A 17,832-nucleotide genomic window follows, 5' to 3' on the forward strand; every position below is an offset into this window, starting at 1 on the left:
AAAAATGCCTATTTTCTTATGTTATTATTATTTGCCCAAGTTTGCTACACAGGTGAGGCAGGAAGGTGGAGTGATGTGTTGTCAATTAAAGAAGATTTCGATTTGACCAATTTCTTTTAGAAACTACTCAGGACAGCATACCTCAATGAGCCACCCTCTTAGTGTGATAAAGTGACCGTTATGAAAGCTTACTTCAAAACAAAAGATGTCCTTTTTTGTGATGCTAAAGTTCAAATGTTTCCAGATGTAGCTTATGTTATACAGCTTCATAGAAAAGCTATTTTGCAGTTTAAGTCATGCACCTTGGCAGCAAGGGCTAGTTTCTTTATAAAATCCCCATGCAAATGCCTGATTAAATTTCCTTTTTCTAATTTTGGTTTCTATGAGCCTACTCAATTAGAGAAATTAAAGTTGGAAAGAGAAGTAAAGTAATTGTTTAATTATGTGTTAGTTATCAATCTGTAGTAGAATATATGAAAATATGGGACTTGAGTAAGGGTCAGTGGCATAGCTACGTGGGACCATGGGGGCCTGGACCCCCCAATATTTCCTCTGGGCCCCTGGTTTTGCTGGCGGGGGTCCCCAACCCTGGCCAGCTGAAGCCTTGTCCAGCGCCAGTCTCCGGTGCCGCCACGTTGCCTGCCCTGTCTTCTCCTCACATCCAGCAAGCTCCTCTCTCCAAGAACAATCTTATAAAAGGGGTAAGTGGTTTATTTATGTTATGAGCAAGTACTTTTATCTGTCCCTTGAGGGCTCACAATCTAAGTTGTTTTATTTTTTTGTACCTAGAACAATGCAGAGTTAAGTGACTTGCCCAGAGTCACAAAGAACTGCAGTGGGAATAAAACTCAGCTCCCCAAGTTCTCAGCCCACTGCACTAAACATAAGACTACTCCTCCACTCATACTTGGGCATTATACTTAAATATTTCTTTTGTAAATAATATACATAATAAGGGCAATTTCCAAAAGCCATTTACAATGGCAAATGGGCTATCTGATAACTACCCATTCTTCCTGCACGTAAAAGTATATGCTGATAATTCCTTTGAGTTTCTGGGGATGTCAAAACCTATAGTTCGGCTGATTCCTAGAAGTTGCTTTCTTAGGTGACCGCCTAGTTTGCCTAATGGTTGGGCAGGCCCTGCAAAAGCCATTGACAAAAAAAATTTATGCCTTCTGGCCACTTACTTCTCAACGCTTTGAAGATGCGCCGAACCAGAGGAACCTCCTACAGCATAGATGATGTCATCGATGACCCCAACACCAACACGATTTCGAGGCACATTCATTGGCGCTTTTGAACTCCACTGGTTCGTCATGGGATTGAAACAATCCAAGGAGTTGGAGTCTGTGTTTTCATTCGGGGAGTTATTCCGGCCACCCACAGCATAAAAGAGCCCCAGGACTGTGCAGGCTCCAAGGCCACTTCGTGGAAGTGGCATATCGGCCAACTTGATCCACTTATCCATTTTGGGATTGTATGCATCCATAGAGCTTCTTGAGTGTTGAAGGTAGCCACCAGCCATATAGATTAACTGGTTCCCACGGAGTTTGGTACGTGGTAGGGGTTTCCGATGAGCCATCTCTTGGACAATCTTTGACAGATGATCTCTGCAAGAGTTTGCCTGATTAAGGATAGGACATTCCTGAAGTTGCATTTTCAGAAACTTGGGCGGCAATGCATAGAGCTGGACTGCATTCAGAAGAACATGAAAGTACTGCGCCCGGTTGTCCAAATCCCAACGAATCCACTCCAAGCAAGCTTTATAGATTTCAGACTCACAAAGCACATTCAGACTGTCCTGGCTGATCAAATCCAGCAGCTGACAATGGGTTAAATTAAAGAACTCTTCTTCCTTAGTCACCTGTTAAAGCAGACCCAAAACTTTTCAAATTAACACAAAACAACACACACATCACAATTAGAATTCTCAAAAGTATTAATATATTTTGTAAATATAGTAGCCTAATTTCTTAAGAGAAACTGGCTTTAAAAGATCATTGTTTCACCCACTTCTTCCTCCTACCCTCTAACATTTGAATCATTCATCCAATTTAATTCATGCTTCTGCCACAGATAAGGTGCTCAGTTTCTCCTGTCTCCTCTCGCTTATGTCAGTGGTTCCCAAACCTGGTCCCGGCGGCACCCCAGCCAGTCAGGTTTTCAGGATACCCACAATGAATATTCATAAGATAGATTTCCATGCAGTGGAGGCAGTATATGCAAATCTCTCTAATGAATATTCATTGTGGGTATCCTGAAAACCTGACTGGATGGGATGCCTTCAGGACCAAGTTTGGGAACCACTGGCTTATGTGTCCTCAACACTCTCAAAACGTAGAATCCATTTTTCTCTTCCCTATAGGGAATCAGGCAAGTTCAGTTCAGCTGAATTGTCAGAGAGAACTTTGTGATGTCATCAACATGAAAGCTGCCCTGCCGTTGTTACTGCCTGTGATCATTACCTATCACAGTGTTTCCCCCGAGTCCAGTCCTGGAGTATCCCTTACCAGTCAGGTTTTCAGGATACCCACAATGAATATGCATGAACTTAATTTGCATACACTGATTCCATTATATGCAAATCTCTTGCATGCATATTCATTGCGGATATCCTGATAACCTGACTGGCAAGGGGGGTACTCCAGGACTGGCCTTGGGAAACACTGACCTATCACATTTCTCAGCTAGATTCCTATTGGAGAAAAAAGATCTAGAAGGTATTTTTTATAAAGAAAGAAAGAAAGAAAGAAAGAAAGAAAGAAAGAAAGAAAGAAAGAAAGAAAGAAAGAAAGAAAGAGGGGTGGCTTTTATAGAATTGCGCAGCTGCATAAGTGTGTAAAAATATACCTGCATGGAAAGGTTGTGCCTATTGTCTCTTTCTAGCTATCCGAATGTAGGCATTCCTGGAAGCATATTTTGAGTAGAATGGTAGTGGAGTTGTGCTGCATATGTGTATTTTATAGAAATAGATGTGTATACAAACAGCATTTGTCTGCTATTCAGGCTGAATCTAGGAATATATTTTATAAAAAGGCACATCAGCGCCTATATTGCCTTTATAAAATAGATGCCTTTTGGACTTTTCACAAATGTGCCCAGTTATTAAATTACCCCACTAATGTATTTATTCACATCATGAAGGCTGCAAGAACCATATACAAACTTTTCTACCAAATAAGTTAATCAAGAAACATCCATATGGTTCTTCTGGCAACTCATTGGAAGATTACAATAGAATTGTTAGAGGGAAGTTGCCAAAATACATTTTGCAAAAGATAAAAGAGTAAAAACAAGGAAGCTCTCACATTGAACAGAACATCTGTTGGCAAAGCCTGGGCTTACAGTTTACCCTCACTAATACAAATGCTTATCTTTTCTCTTTTTTTGTTTTGTGACCAAGCAGCTTTCTCCTACTCCTATGAGACTTCAGTTCAACAAGAGCCAAGTCTGGAATCTGAATCTAGCACCATGAGCCAGGGATCTTTCCCTTAGTTCAGGGGTTCTCAACCCAATCCTTGGGACACACCCAGACTGGCAGGTTTTCAGGAAATCTATAATGAATATGAATGAGACGTTTGTATGCACTGCCTGTAGAGTATGCAACTCTATGTCATGAATATTCATTGTAGGTATCCTGAAAATGCCTAGACATGTTCTGAGAAATGGGTTGAGAACTGCTGGCCTAGTTTATTCCTATCCCCCATTCTTCCATACTTATCATAGTCCAGTAATTATAATGATGGTTCTGGTTTCATTTCATAACTCTGCAATCATGGACCCTAAATCCAGTCACTTGCAGGGCAATCCTATATTCATATATAATTCATTAGAATAATGGCATATACGCACATGTGTGTGCCCATTCGTAAATAAACACCACAAATTCTGCCTAAGCACTATGCTAGGGATTCTATATATCGTGCATAATTTCCTTGCAGAAATCAAAGTATATTCTATAATAATGTATGTAACTTAATTAACTATCTAATCAGCTCTGTTAATTGGATGTTAACAAGCAATTATCAGCACTAATTAGTATTAAGATTTATGCACATAGCTCACTAAACATATTCTGTAACGTGGTGCACCTAAATTCTAAGTTGCATCGTTGGAAAGGGGGTGTGGCCATGGGCAGGGTGTGGATGTTTCTAAAATCAATGTGTGTTGTTATAAAATACACCCACTCTGGGAGAGATTCTATATATGGTGCCTAAAAAAAAATCAGCACTGAAATCCTTCCCGACTAAGCATATTCTTTGCCTATACGAATTTGAACCCAACTAACCTACACCATTCTTAATATTCATATTTAATGTTACATGGTTTATATAATTTCTTAGACATATCAATATTTTTGATGAAAATATACTATTTCATGCCATGGAGTTGTTCATACCTCACTAAAATGTGTATTGATGTATTCCTTCACTGACTTGTACAATTCCATGCACCCGATCTGCTCTGCAAAGCTGGAAATACCAATAACATTGCTAGCGTCCAAGTGCTTGATGAGGAAATCGCAGCAGGCTTTCACTACATCATCCATCTGGTACCTCATGGCTGCCAGAAGAACATGTAAGACACAATTTTCACCAACGGTGATCCTGGAGGTGTAGGCAAAGTCTATGAGTCTGTGCATTACCTTGGGCGAGACACCCTGGATAGAGATTTCACGGGCACAGCACTCCTGGAAGTTACTGGTGAACATGGCCTTAAAGTAGGGGCTGCAGGAAGCCAAGACAACTCTGTGGACATGGAACTCTTCTCTCTGACCATCATGATTGACCTGCAAAAGCACATCACAGAGCTGATGATCCTTGCGTAGTTCATCCAGTCTTTTGAAGGCCTTGGAAGTATGGTCCTCTACAGTGTAATCTAGATAGCCATATCCATTCATAGAGGGGACAGCTATAGTCAAAAAAGTGTTCAGATTGACAGGCTTACTTCTCCGACATATCATTATTGAACCTCAGAAACTGATAAAAAAAACCAGAAGGAATGGACAACAATATAACATGAATGCTAGAAAATGGGAAAAAAATATTGCTTACGTAGCTCAGCTCAGTTTGCAACATTCTGAACACGTGACATTTTTATCTTCAACCACTGAAATTTTTGCCTAAAAATCATAAACTCTTGTAATGAATATTATATGTGAATTTAAACAGCAGATTTGCACTCCCAAAACAGAGCGAAATTTATGTCAAGCCTGATGTGGTTTCATTTAAAATGCTCTAAGAACATGATGCGCCTGCATTTCATGGTTGTGTTGCTTCTGTTTGTAGCTTTAAAAAAGACTGAAGCCCATTGAGATTCTGGGTCCAGATTTGGCATTTTATATAGCTCTTCAGTTGCACGGTGGCCATAGTGTCTTGAATATATACACTCTTCCTCTACCTAAAAGGAGAAAAAAATGAAATATGATTAAGATAAATAAATTTAAAAATGTGTATCTAATGCTAAGATCCTACTTCAATATGGGAAAGTAAAAAGTGAAAATCCATGGCTCTGCATGCATGTTCTAGTGCAGCAGTGAACAAACTTGGCTGTCACAGGCCACGACCCAGTTAGGTTTTCAATTTCCACAATGAATGAGAATTATTGCACTCACTGCCTTCATTGTATGCAAACAGATCTCATGGATATTCATTGTAGAAATCCTGAAAATTCCACTAGATTGTGGTCCTTGAAGACTGAATTTACCCACCCCTGCTCTAGCACCTTTTAACTTTAGCCTCATTCAAAATTGCCTCACTTTGCGGTCCCAGACATATCCTTTTCAAAAAGTTAGGTGCTAGATGCATGCTCCCAACCCAAGTTTAGGTCAGATCAGAATTTCACTAGCGTGCTGCTTCATTTGACCCTTCCTCTTACATTCTATCTCATTGTATTTCGTTCTGCTGGGTTGAAACATTTAGGTCATAAATGTAATTACAAACTGTTTGACACATTGGTGGCCATAGCAATCTCCACTATTGTTAAGAATTGGAAAAATCATAAACTAGTTTCTTATTGCTTTTGGTGGGCCAATGTTTGCATGATTTTTAAGTATGAAAAAATAATTGCCAAGCGTAATAACCTCATGCATATGTTTATCCAGACATGGGATCAGGTTGTACAATTTTGCAAATCACAAGATTAAGTAAACCAACGTAACTCGAAATTCATCAGTAAAACTTTCCACTTATTTGTATTGGTACTACTGATTAATGTTATTGCAATGTTATTGCAATGTATGAAACTGTTGCTGTATCCAGTATGCGAAAGTTTGTTTATTTTTGTTTGAATATGTTTTCAGAAATTCAATAAAAATATTTGAACTAAAAAAAAAGAATTTCACTAGAGTAAATCAAGCTTCTAGAACAGGGGTTCTCAACCCAGTCCTCAGAACACATCCAATCAGTCAGGTTTTCAGGATATCCATAATATGAAATAAATTTGCACTGAAGTGATCAAGTGTTTGGAGTTCTGCATGTGTTCCACAGACCCTGAAGAAGCATTTAGAAACCTTGGCCCAGCTGCAGATCGTTTCTCTGCACTTTTAAGTACTTCTTCCTATTTTGTATTGCACTCAACTAGTGTATAATAAAAGGGTTTTTTTTTAAAGCCAATGATGACAGCAAGAACTCCATTACTGCTGAAGCAGTGCAAGTTGTTTGGAGTCTGTTGAGGTTTTTTCCTCCTATTTACAAACATTTTGTTGTTTAATGGTGACAGTTATATTACCTACACATACTGAGGAAGGGTATTTACTGTTTGCAAGTCTAAAAAGATGGACATTGTTATTTAGACCTGGTACTGGTCATGTCCAGGTTATAGAAAGGTGATCTAATTGAATAGCTGTCTACTGGAGGGATTAAGGCATGACACCTCCCTAATCCCCCAGTAGTTGCTGTCCCCCTTCCTCTCCTCTGGCTCTATGACAGTTTTAGGTATTATGGACGTTCTTAACAGAGCAGCATCCAGATCTGACAGGGTCAAATACCACTTTAGCTTTTTTTATTTTATTTTAATTATGAGCCCTCCAGGGACAGAAAAATATCTACTGTACTTGAATGTACACCACTTTGATAACCTTCAGGCGTGCAAATGTCTTATATATTTAGTACAGTAGGTATTTTTCTATTCCTGGAGGACTCACAATTAAAACAACAACAAAAAAAATCATAAACAGCTGTAGTGAGATTTGAACCTGGGTCCCCTCATTCTCAACCCACTACTCTAACCATTAGGCTACCCCTCTGCTCTGCATGAACCTCTCTGGTTGACCATTTTATAATATCAAAAATATGTTAGAAACCTGACTTCACATCCACATCATATAAGACTAATGTCCCATAAGTGCAAATTGATGTATAATAATATATTATTGTAGTGCTCAGATTGCAGTGTATGTACTACAGCCATAAAACAGCTTATGACATATCACTGGGACCCACCATCACAGCATTTTATAAGACAGATGTTCCTATGCTACTGCACAGATGACCATGTCCCTTGTTTTCCCTGTTCATAATTTGGACGGGTCAGTTTGTAAAATGAATGTTCATGCTGCATGTTTCCAGTACACGGCAGTATCCTGTTCTAAAATACATATATGTGAGAAGGATGTCCAGGTGTGGCGTTCTGACTTGGACTTCCTTTCTGAAATGCTGCGCCATATTTCCATTTGCCCCAGATATACACTTACACTATAAGTCTTTGGCTAGGGACTTATTGTAGTGGTTAGAACAGAAGGCTGAGAACCAGGGTTCAAATTCCACCGATACTCCTTGTGACCTTGGGTAAGCCACTTAAACCTATTGCTTCAGGTACAAACTTAGATTGTAAACCCTCTGGGGATAGCGAAATACCTACTGCAGCTGACTGTAATTTGTCTTGAGCTACTACTGAAAAGGTGTGAACTAAATTCAAGTCGGAGTAAATGCTTTTGTGTTTTTGTCTCTACCATTTTCACTGGGAGGCTACTTCAAGCATCATCACCCTCTCCACCAAGAAACATTTTACTCTCGAGTTTAACCACTTTGAATCTTATATTAATGGCTGTTGATCTAGACTTTCTACATACAGGACTGGCACAAGGGATGGATAAGCTAGGTAAACTCCTTAGTCACTGCAATGCTGCCTTTTCAAGTCAGTCAGAGTCTGTAAGAACATGAGTCCAAAAGAGAAGGGGGCACCAAAAAGGAACACTTTTGTCTAGTACCTGCCCTGGCTACATCACCAGGGTTTAAAAAAAAGGTTTTGACAAGTTCCTGGAAGAAAAGTCCATAATCTGCTATTGAGATAGACATGGGGAAAGACAGTGCTTGTCCCTGGGATCAGCAGCATAATCTTGATGCTATTTGGGATTCTGTTAGGTACTTGTGACCTGAATTGGCCACTGTTGGAAGTAGCATACTTGGCTACATGGACCATTGGTCTGACCCAGTATGGCTATTCTTATGTACCTCTATATAAATGGATTCATACTTGTCCAATCCATGGTCCATCAGACCCCACAAAAAAACCAGGACCAAACACTGACTACTGAAATTCAGCACTTGTGAACTACTTTATAGGTGGTGAAGTTTAAAGATGCTAAATTGGCATTTCATACAGACCATGCCAGAAAGGATCAGCAATTAGTATTTATGGACTTCAATCCAGAGCTATAACTAGGAATGTGTGAGACATGCAGCTGTCAAGGGCGCAGAGCCCTTTGGGAAGTAGAAAAATGATTGAAAATGCAAGTGTGGATCAGAAGCAGGTGAGAAACAGAAGAGAACAGTGCTATTCTTCTCCTACCCCTGGGTTGATGAAGAAAGAAAAAGACTGGTGTTCAAACCGGAGTAAGGAACAGAGCGCATATTTGCTTACCTGCCTCAAGTTTTTAAAACGTTTAGCTAGTGCTCAGCTTCAATCTGTAAACTCATGAGAAATAAAACAGCAAGCTTGATGAAATATAAGCCTGAGAAAGAACAGCCAGATGAGGAAACAAGTGCACTGAAGCAATCCTTAAATAGGTGTTCCCAGGAAGAATTATGTTAACTAAATTGTGCTTTCACAATTTTTGATCAGTCTTGGACTCAGGACCAAGTCATGAGCTTCCTCAGCCCTGATTCCCAGTCTGAATAAATCCCTTAGCCATTGTTTATGTTTCAGTCACTGATGACTCAGCAGGAGCAGCTTTTGCAGTGGTCTATGTCGTCACAAAAGGTACTGCAACAGTCAGAGTGAGAACAGTCAATAACATGAAACAAAATTGGTATAAATCGAATCCATGAGTGGCAGATCTTTCTCCTTCAAATGAACAAACAGTGGTGTTTTCCCCCATAACCAAAAACATAGCTCACATGTGCCATGGAAAAATGATGTTCTTGCCTGATAATTTTCTTTCCTTTAATCATACCAGACCAGTCCAGACTAATGAGTTGTGTCCATCTACCAGCGGAAGGAGACAGAGAAAATAGTTACAAGTAAACCGCCCCTTAAGGGTATCGTGCAACTTGGAATATTCAGTATTTCGAATAGCCAAGCAATGGTGCTCTGAAGTCTAGAAGAAAACACAGTTAATACCAAACAGGCAAACTCTTGGAGCTAATATGCAGAACCTCACTGTTACTGCTTGGCCAAAGGCAACTGCAACCTCCCCTCACAGTAAAGTAAGCGGGATGGAATGGTCCATACTGAGCTTGCTCAAGCACATAGAGATCTACCCCTGAATCCTGGGAAAGAACTCTGTGATGCCAAGTAATAGGAGTCATACAGAGTGGCACAACAACAAGTGGCAGGAGATTGAATAGAGAAGATGAAGGAGGCAGTGCTGTAGGACATCCCACTGTATTGAAGCATCGTGGAACAGCCAGGGATACTTAAAGGAAACACTCTGACAGACTTTAGCCAGGGAGGGCACCTGGACTGGTCTGGTATGATTAAAGGAAAAAAAATTATCAGGTAAGAACATAATTTTCCCTTCCTTGTCATCTATACCAGACCAGTCCAGACTAATGGGATGTAGCAAAGCAGTTTCCCAAAGGGGGGGGGGGGGGGGGAGAAAAGAAGAATGCAGAAGGTTGAAAAATCAACAAAGCTATAGACACAGCAAAAAACTGATCAGCAGAAAAGGATTTGAATATCTGAACCACCAGGCTACCAAAATGGAACAGAGTTAGACACTAGAAAAGGAACTGAAGCCGTAGGACGTAAAACAAACATCCTGAGCAAAAGAAAAATTATGTATCCCTATCCTGAGAGTAGTAAAAGAAGCAGCAAAAGATACTCATGCCAAAGGACCCCCCCCTTGGAAGGAAGGCAACAGTCATATCCGAGCAACAAGGAGAAGAACTGTCTCTCCTAGACCAGATCCACTTCTCTGAATCCTGGCAGGACAAAGACTAAACTCCCAAACCTGCCAGTCTGCCTTGAGTCCAAGATGGTCGGATGAAGCGACCCTAACAAGTACTAGGAGTACGCAACCCCAAACAGTGCGCCACACTTCATAGAAGAAAGGAAGCAAGGCCCAGGAACCAGCCAGACCCACGCCTAGTGAGAGAATCAAACCCCACAGAACAAGAAGAGACTCCAGAGTTGAGAGAACCAACTAACTGGAGCGCTAGTCTCTCCAGGAGAACCATGAAGAAAAGGGCAGCAGCATACCAGGGTACAACCATAGAAAGAGAGTACTCCTCAACCAGCTTGCTCTGGACTTAGGGATGAAAGAACAGAGCCAAGAGAACAAAAGAAGAAAAAAAGAAAGAGAGTTGAGAGCCACACTGTTGAGAAAAGACTCCCAAGGTGCCAAGTAGCCACAAAAGCAGCAGAGATGAATTCAAACTCCAGCAATGGAGAAGCTTCTCGCCAGCCACCAAGAGGCTATGGCAAGAAAAGGTGCCACAGGAATGGTAGTTAACAGGAGACAAGACAGCCTTGTCTAGCAGTCTAAACTGTGGTATGCCACAGCTGCCGAGAAGTTACTGTATCCAATCCACAGAAAAAAGCTGGGGTTGACTGACAAGGTGAAACAGTGCTCAACAAGCAAAGGTGAAAACACGCTCCACAGTCAAAGACTGAACTGTGCTCAAGGGACAGAAACAAAGCTGCGCTCATCAGGCAGAGTAGGATCCATGTTCAACGAGAACAAACGGATTTGCACTCAAGGCACACAAACTAAGCCACGCACCATGGGCAGAGAAAGAGTTGCACACCTCTGGCAAAGATGGAAATGAACTGAACAAGCAGAGAAGAAGCTGAGAGTAATAGACAGAGGATGAGCAGTGCCCCACTGAAAGAGCTGGATGTTAGAGGTACCTGCAGAACTGAAGCTGTGGTAGCGATGGAACTGTGTATAAAAACACAGACAAGGAGCTGCACTCCGGGCACCGGCAAGGAGCTATGCTTCCTACGCAGACATGAAGCTGTGTAGCAACTGCAGTCACAGAGCTGTGCTCTACATACCACCCTGGAACTTCACCCAATTTGCAGAGAAGAGTTGTGCTAAACACACAGAGATGGAGCTACACTCAACAGGTGGTGGAGCTGTGCTCTGCACGCAGACAGGGAGCTGCGTTCCATACGCAAAGAGAGCTTCATGCCACACACAGACAAGGAGCTGCATTCCACAGGCAGACACACAGCCGTGTTCTACACGCAGACACAGGACTGCGCCCCACACTGAGACCTGCAGAGAAAGAACTTCTCTCAACATGTGACAATGGAGCTACGTTCAACATGCAGAGATGACAGGTTGAAGAATAAGCAGTGAAGGAACTTCACTCAACATGCCATGATAGAGTTGTCCTCAACATACAGCGATGGAGCTAAAGCCAAACTGGAACTGTGCCCAACATGCAGCGATGGAACAGAATAATGAAGCTGCGCTCAACATGCAGCAATGGAGCTGTGCTCAACAAGCAAAATGCATAGATGGAGCTCCGGGGAACAGCCAGAGAAGAAGGTGCTGCCAGGAGGCCAACAGGAAAGGAGTAGAACGTGTGGAAATGCAGACCTGGCGCTGCACTTCCCTGGCCCAGAGGGACTAGAACTACAAGAAGAGAAAGCCCCGTGCCCCAAGAGACACTCTCAGCCCCCAACTGGTCGCTGAGCCACAATGACCGCCCTCCTAGGCAACCGATATGGAGCAGCAATCAACGTAGAGAAAGAACTCCCGTCAAGAGTAAGCATCACAGATCTGGAATCCTCAGACCATAGGGAGCAAAATGCAGCCGCCGTAAGGCAGTGAGGAAGAAACAACTCTCGCCAGGCCAGGAACAAAGAGGAAGCTGGCCACTAACATCAAACTGAGGAAAAACCAGCTAAGGGAGAGAAACTCCAGACCTAGAACAGAGCCACTTTTCTGCAGAAAAGTAGAGAAAAGTGCAGAGCTAAGAGGCGATAATCCAGACGCACAGCAATAGATCTGCTCAGCAAGAAATAACTGCGCCCCTTACAGAAAAAGGAAGGAGTGCCAAATGTGACAGGAGAGAGGCGCCTGAAACTAGAAAAGGCAAAATCCGCCTGTGCCAGGCTAAAACTCACGCCCGAAAGCAAGGGAAGCAAAAAAAAAAAAAAAAAAAAATCAAAGAAATTGGTACCAGCTCAGAAGGGTTCAAGATCAGAATCAGACACCGGCTAGCGAAATTCAAAGAAACTTCGCAAGCAGTCTCCTAGAATACATTGCCAAAGGCGGGAAAATCAATCAGGTAACAGGGAAGAGAAAGAAGGAAAAAAAAGTTTCTTCTTCTTCTTTTTTTTAAAGAATCTTTTTCACTAGTGACAGGAATAAAGGTTTACCTCAGAGGCAGAAATTCAGATATACCAACACAGAACAGAAGAACCCTACAGGGGAGAAAAGTTACTCCATGCCACAATTAACCCATCACTCTGCTAGAAAGACGGCCAGGGGAGGTAGGGGAGGGGAGGGAACCAGGGTCACTGGATATCACCCTAGCTGGCAGATGAGGAACTCAGGACCACTGAGTATCATCTACAACTAGCCCCAACACGGCTACCAGCACGCCCCTGGCTCCACTGTCACCAGAAGAATCTGGGACAGGAGCTACCAGCCAGCAATCCACAGCAGCTGCACGATCCGTCCACCATCCGCTAGGAGACAGAGAAAATACTGAACATTCAAGGCTGCATGATACCCTTAAGGGGCGGTTTACTTGGAACTAATTTCTCCATCTTCTACTGCTGGTATATGGACACAACCCATTAGTCTGGACTGGCCTGGTATAGATGATAAGGAAAAAGGAGATAAGTCCTGCCCCTTTGCCCATACAATTCAAGCGGTATCGACCTGGCTTCCTGGCAAGCTGTAATGATATCTTCTTAGTGGGCCCACAGGAGAAAAAAAAAAAACATACAAAGAACAACCAGTACTCATGAGCTTTTTGAAACCATAAAGTTCCACGTTTCAGCTGGATTACTTCTCAGATGTGACACACATTTTGCTGTAGGGAAATCCAGTCTTCACACTTGTATCCTCTCCCAGTGCTTCTAAAATGAAACCTCCCCCCCCCCCCCCCCCCCACCACACACAAAGGATTCCTATTCTAAGGGCACTTTTCCAATCAGATCACCAGGTACTTCAAAGGGCTTTTTTTTTTTTTTTTTTTTAACTCAATGAGTCTCACCCGTCAATGATGCCCAAAACATAAGCAAATATGAGTTTCAACATACATAATTCACTAAATTCCTATAGTATGTATTGAGCTCTTCTCCCTTCCCCACAGCAACCAAATATTTGTAGAACTGAAATTACAAACATCCAGTCAAACTTGACCAATCATGTGAATTGGCAGAGGCAGCACACAGGATGACCAGCCAGTTAAATGGCCAGCTGGTGTAACACACCTCCATTCCTTCCCTCCCACTTGCCTAAGGTGCTGAGCACAAAGCATTGGAAACATAATCAGGACTGTCAAGTTACCCTGTTCCAAACAGGAAGTTTTATACCGGTCTTGGATTTCAGGCAACTACTACTACTACTACTTAGCATTTCTATACCGCTGCCAGGGTTACGCAGCGCTGTACAAGTTTAAACATGGGGAAGGACAGTCCCTGCTCAAGAGAGCTTACAATCTAAAGGTAAAAACTATGTAGTCAGTGTAGGTATCAGGAATGGGAAGGTGGTTAGGCGCCAAAAGCAAGGGAGAAGAGATGGGCCTTGAGTAAGGACTTGAAAATGGGCAGGGAGGGCGCATGGCGTATGGGCTCAGGAAGTCTGTTTCAGGCATAAGGTGATGCGAGGCAGAAGGGGCGGAGTCTGGAGTTAGCGGTGGTGGAGAAGGGTACAGAAAGGAGTGACTTGTCCTGAGAGCGGAGGTTACGGGTGGGAACATACGGGGAGAGGAGGGTAGAGAGGTAATGGGGGCTGCAACTACATCCTGATGCATTATGGGACCTGCAGCACTCATTCCAGTGGGTAGAATGGGGGACTACAAATTCCACACTGCTTATGGGATATAAGTTCAAAACCAGGATTGAAAAAAAAAAAGTCTTCCTTCTGGAACTGCTCAGCATAACTGTAATTATAGATTCCATCTTGCTGAGTCTCGAAATCGCTTCCATCAAGATCCGCAGCAACTCCCTTCAAGACTGCCTCTGTTGTATTTTGTTCTACCGGACACCTTCAAATTGGGCTGCTTGTCAGACAGATTTCACGGACTTTCTCTCCGCTTCCTCCACCAATTATTCCAACCTCCTTGTGCTGGGCTACATGAACCTCCATCTTGAGAACCATTACTCTCCCGGTACTGCCCACTGCCTGAGTTTCCTCACTCTACTGGATCTCCATTATCCTGATCTTCAACCGACTCACCTCAAAGGCCATACCCTTGATCTCTTTGTCTACAAGCTTCTAAATGACTCGGACCTCTGTGTGCGTTCGCCCACATGGTCAGCTGTCCCTTGGTCTGATCACTACCAGCTACGGTTCGCGCTCTGCTGGCGGAAGAGTAGCCATCCATTACCTGAAGAAACTTCTACCCACTATGCAAGCGGGGAAGTCGACCTAAAAACATTTTGGGAGCAAAATTATGGTTGCACGTGGCATACAAACGCTGACTCATTAGACTACCTCTCTCGTTGGGAGACCCGGTGTCAATGCATTCTTGATGGACTTGCACCGTTGCAACTTAAGTCCTCCTCCCACCGCAAATCTAAAGCTTGGTTTACCCGTGACCTTAAAGCACTAAAAAAAGCAAATCAGGCATCTGGAAAGAGCTTGGTACAAGTCCAGAGACGACACCACCTTATCAGCTTGGAAGCTCTCCCTCCGCGCCTACAAATATGCTATCAAACATGCCAAAAGATCTTTCTTCCAGAAAAAAATTTGGTCGGTCATGTTGGATGTGCGGAAGCTTTATCGACAACTGCTTGCTAGATACCACCCCTGTTACTTCTCCGAACACGAGCATGCCTTCGGCGATCAAAATGGCTGACCATTTCAGGGACAAAATCCTTCTTCTTCGGAGCTCACTTCCTCAAAGCTACTCTACTGCTGCTGACTTCCTGCAAGGCCTTGCACCCACACAAGGCCCCTGCCCAGCCGACCGCTATTGGTCTACCTTCGAGACAGTCACCACCGAGAAGGTCTCTCTGGCTCTTCGCAAATTTTCCCGAATGCACTGCAAATTGGATACCTGCCCCAACTACCTGCTGCAATCAGTGCCAGACCGTTTTATTGCTGACTTTACATCATACCTTTCATGCTCCAGCATGGTCACTTCCCCGTTGAGCAAGGCCATATTCTCCTGACACCAATCCCGAAGGACCCGAAGTGTGAGCCTAGTGTTATCAGCAACTATCGCCCTGTTGCTACAATCCCCTTGCTTGTGAAGACTATGGAAGGCTTGGTGAACTCACAGCTATCTGACTACTTGGACAAATTCTCGATTCTTCATGCCTCCCAATCTGGATTCCGGCCACAACATACCACCGAGACAGTTCTGGTTACCCTCTTGTCCAACTTTAGGAAAGAACTGTCTTTCGGAAAGAACATCTTGCTTCTTCAATTTGACATGTCAAGCGCATTTGACATGGTTGACCACAGTCTCCTCCTCTTGTTACTAGCGGAAAATGGTGTTGGCGGCCCTGTATTGGATTGGTTTCGGGAATTCCTGTCATGCCAATCCTATCGGGTCAAAGTCCAGTCCTCTATCTCGCCGTCCTGGAAGTCTCGCTGTGGGGTCCCTCAAGGCTCTCCCCTTTTGCCTTCCTTGTTCAACATCATGATGTCCCCTCTCGCAGCGGCCCTCCACAACAACGGGCTGAATCCCTACATCTACGCTGACGATGTGACCATCTACATTTCCTTTCGCTCTTCCATAGCCGAAATCACAGCTAAGATTCAGACCAGCCTCGCCATCATGTCTAACTGAACTAGCACATTTAAGTTTAAACTCAACCAGAAAAAAACGCAGTGCCTCATCCTCTCCTCCCAGTTTAACAAGTCTATCCCACCTCTTAAAGCCCACCTCTTCAATGCTGCGTTCGGCACCTAACCCTTACCGTTCAGTGAATCCAGACTGCCCCTATCGGACCGACCATGCACTTGTCTATTAGATTGTAAGCTCTTTGAGCAGGGACTGTCTCTCTTTGTTAAATTGTACAGCGCTGCGTAACCCTAGTAGCGCTCTAGAAATGTTAAGTAGTATCCCGGCCTCGGTCACTGCGCAGAACATCTCCATTCCTGTCGCTGCCAGTATGAGACTCCTTGAGGTCATTCTGGACCCCCACCTGACCCTTGAGCTCTAAGGTTTGTCTGTCACAAAGCGCATGTTCCTTTCCATGAGGTCCCTTAAGCGTATTAAGCAGTATCTTCCTTTTGACCTGCTCAGGACGCTAATCCACTCACTCGTCTTAAGCCACTTTGACTATTGCAATGGAATTTATACTGGTTGCAAGGAGCACGTCCTTAAGAAACTTCAGACTGCACAGAACACAGCGGCGCGACTGCTATTTGGCAAATTGCGGTTTGAGGCAGCGAAGCCCCTCCGTGAAAAGCTCCACTGGCTCCCGATTAAAGAAAGAATTGAATTCAAAGTCTGTATTCTCATTCACAAGATTGTCTACGGGGAGGCTCCAACCTATATGTTTAGCCTTATCGACCTCCCGCCCAGGAATTCCGTGACGTCCTCCCGCACCTATTTGACTCTCCACTTTCCTAACTGCAGGAACTTGAGATCTTTGCCTCGTTGTTCAGCTACACATGCCCCCGTTTCTGGAACGCTCTACCATCACCATTAAAAGAGACAGCCGAACACAGCCTATTCAAGAAATCTCTAAAGACTTACCTGTGTAATCATTCTTACTCCACTCCTGCTTGATCCCCTGCATTCTCCTCATTCCTCTCCCCTGTTGACCCCCTCTCTTCCCCTCCTCTACTTTCTACTCCATCTTGCATATGACTTATTGTATTGTACTCTTCCTTCAACATTGTAAGCCACATAGAGCCTGCCTTGGTGGGATTATGTGGGATATAAATGTTCACAATAAATAAATAAATAAATAAATAGTGTTACCATATTTGCTCCACCAAAAAAAAAAAAGGACACATGCCCCGTTCCCACCACACTTCAACCCCTTTCACATACTACCCTACCCCTTTCACACCCCCACTCCGCCCCCCCCCCCCGTCACACCCACCAAGGGTGTCCTATCCTTTCTCTCCTTACCTTACTGTACTGCCTGGTGTTCTATTGACCTCTTCGGGGCAGGAAAGAGCCCCCTCTTTCCTGCCTGGAGTGGCTGTAGACCAGGGGCGTAGCTACGGGTGGGCCTGGGTGGGCCCAGGCCCACCCAATCTTGGCTCAGGCCCGCCCGAGCGACGACTGGAACGGC

The 17,832-nt window shown here is 43.5% G+C and overlaps 1 protein-coding gene across 2 annotated transcripts in view; it reads right to left on the minus strand.

The window, feature by feature from the left end:
* LOC115480034 (kelch-like ECH-associated protein 1) overlaps nt 1-17,832 on the minus strand; it is a 55,669-nt gene that overhangs the window by 22,216 nt on the left and 15,621 nt on the right. Inside the window, exons 2-3 of one of the 2 annotated variants that reach the window (XM_030218426.1) lie at nt 4,649-5,403; nt 1,191-1,867 (exon numbers count right to left, since the gene is read on the minus strand). In XM_030218426.1, the coding sequence (XP_030074286.1) occupies nt 1,191-1,867; nt 4,649-4,966 (995 nt within the window). In that variant the 5' untranslated portion in view covers nt 4,967-5,403. Of the gene's footprint in view, nt 1-1,190; nt 1,868-4,402; nt 5,404-17,832 lie in introns of both variants that reach the window. The other variant, XM_030218425.1, reaches the window with a different exon arrangement.

The sequence above is a fragment of the Microcaecilia unicolor genome, chromosome 11 (assembly GCF_901765095.1).
Source record: "Microcaecilia unicolor chromosome 11, aMicUni1.1, whole genome shotgun sequence".
In the NCBI taxonomy this organism is placed as follows: Eukaryota; Metazoa; Chordata; class Amphibia; order Gymnophiona; family Siphonopidae; genus Microcaecilia; species Microcaecilia unicolor.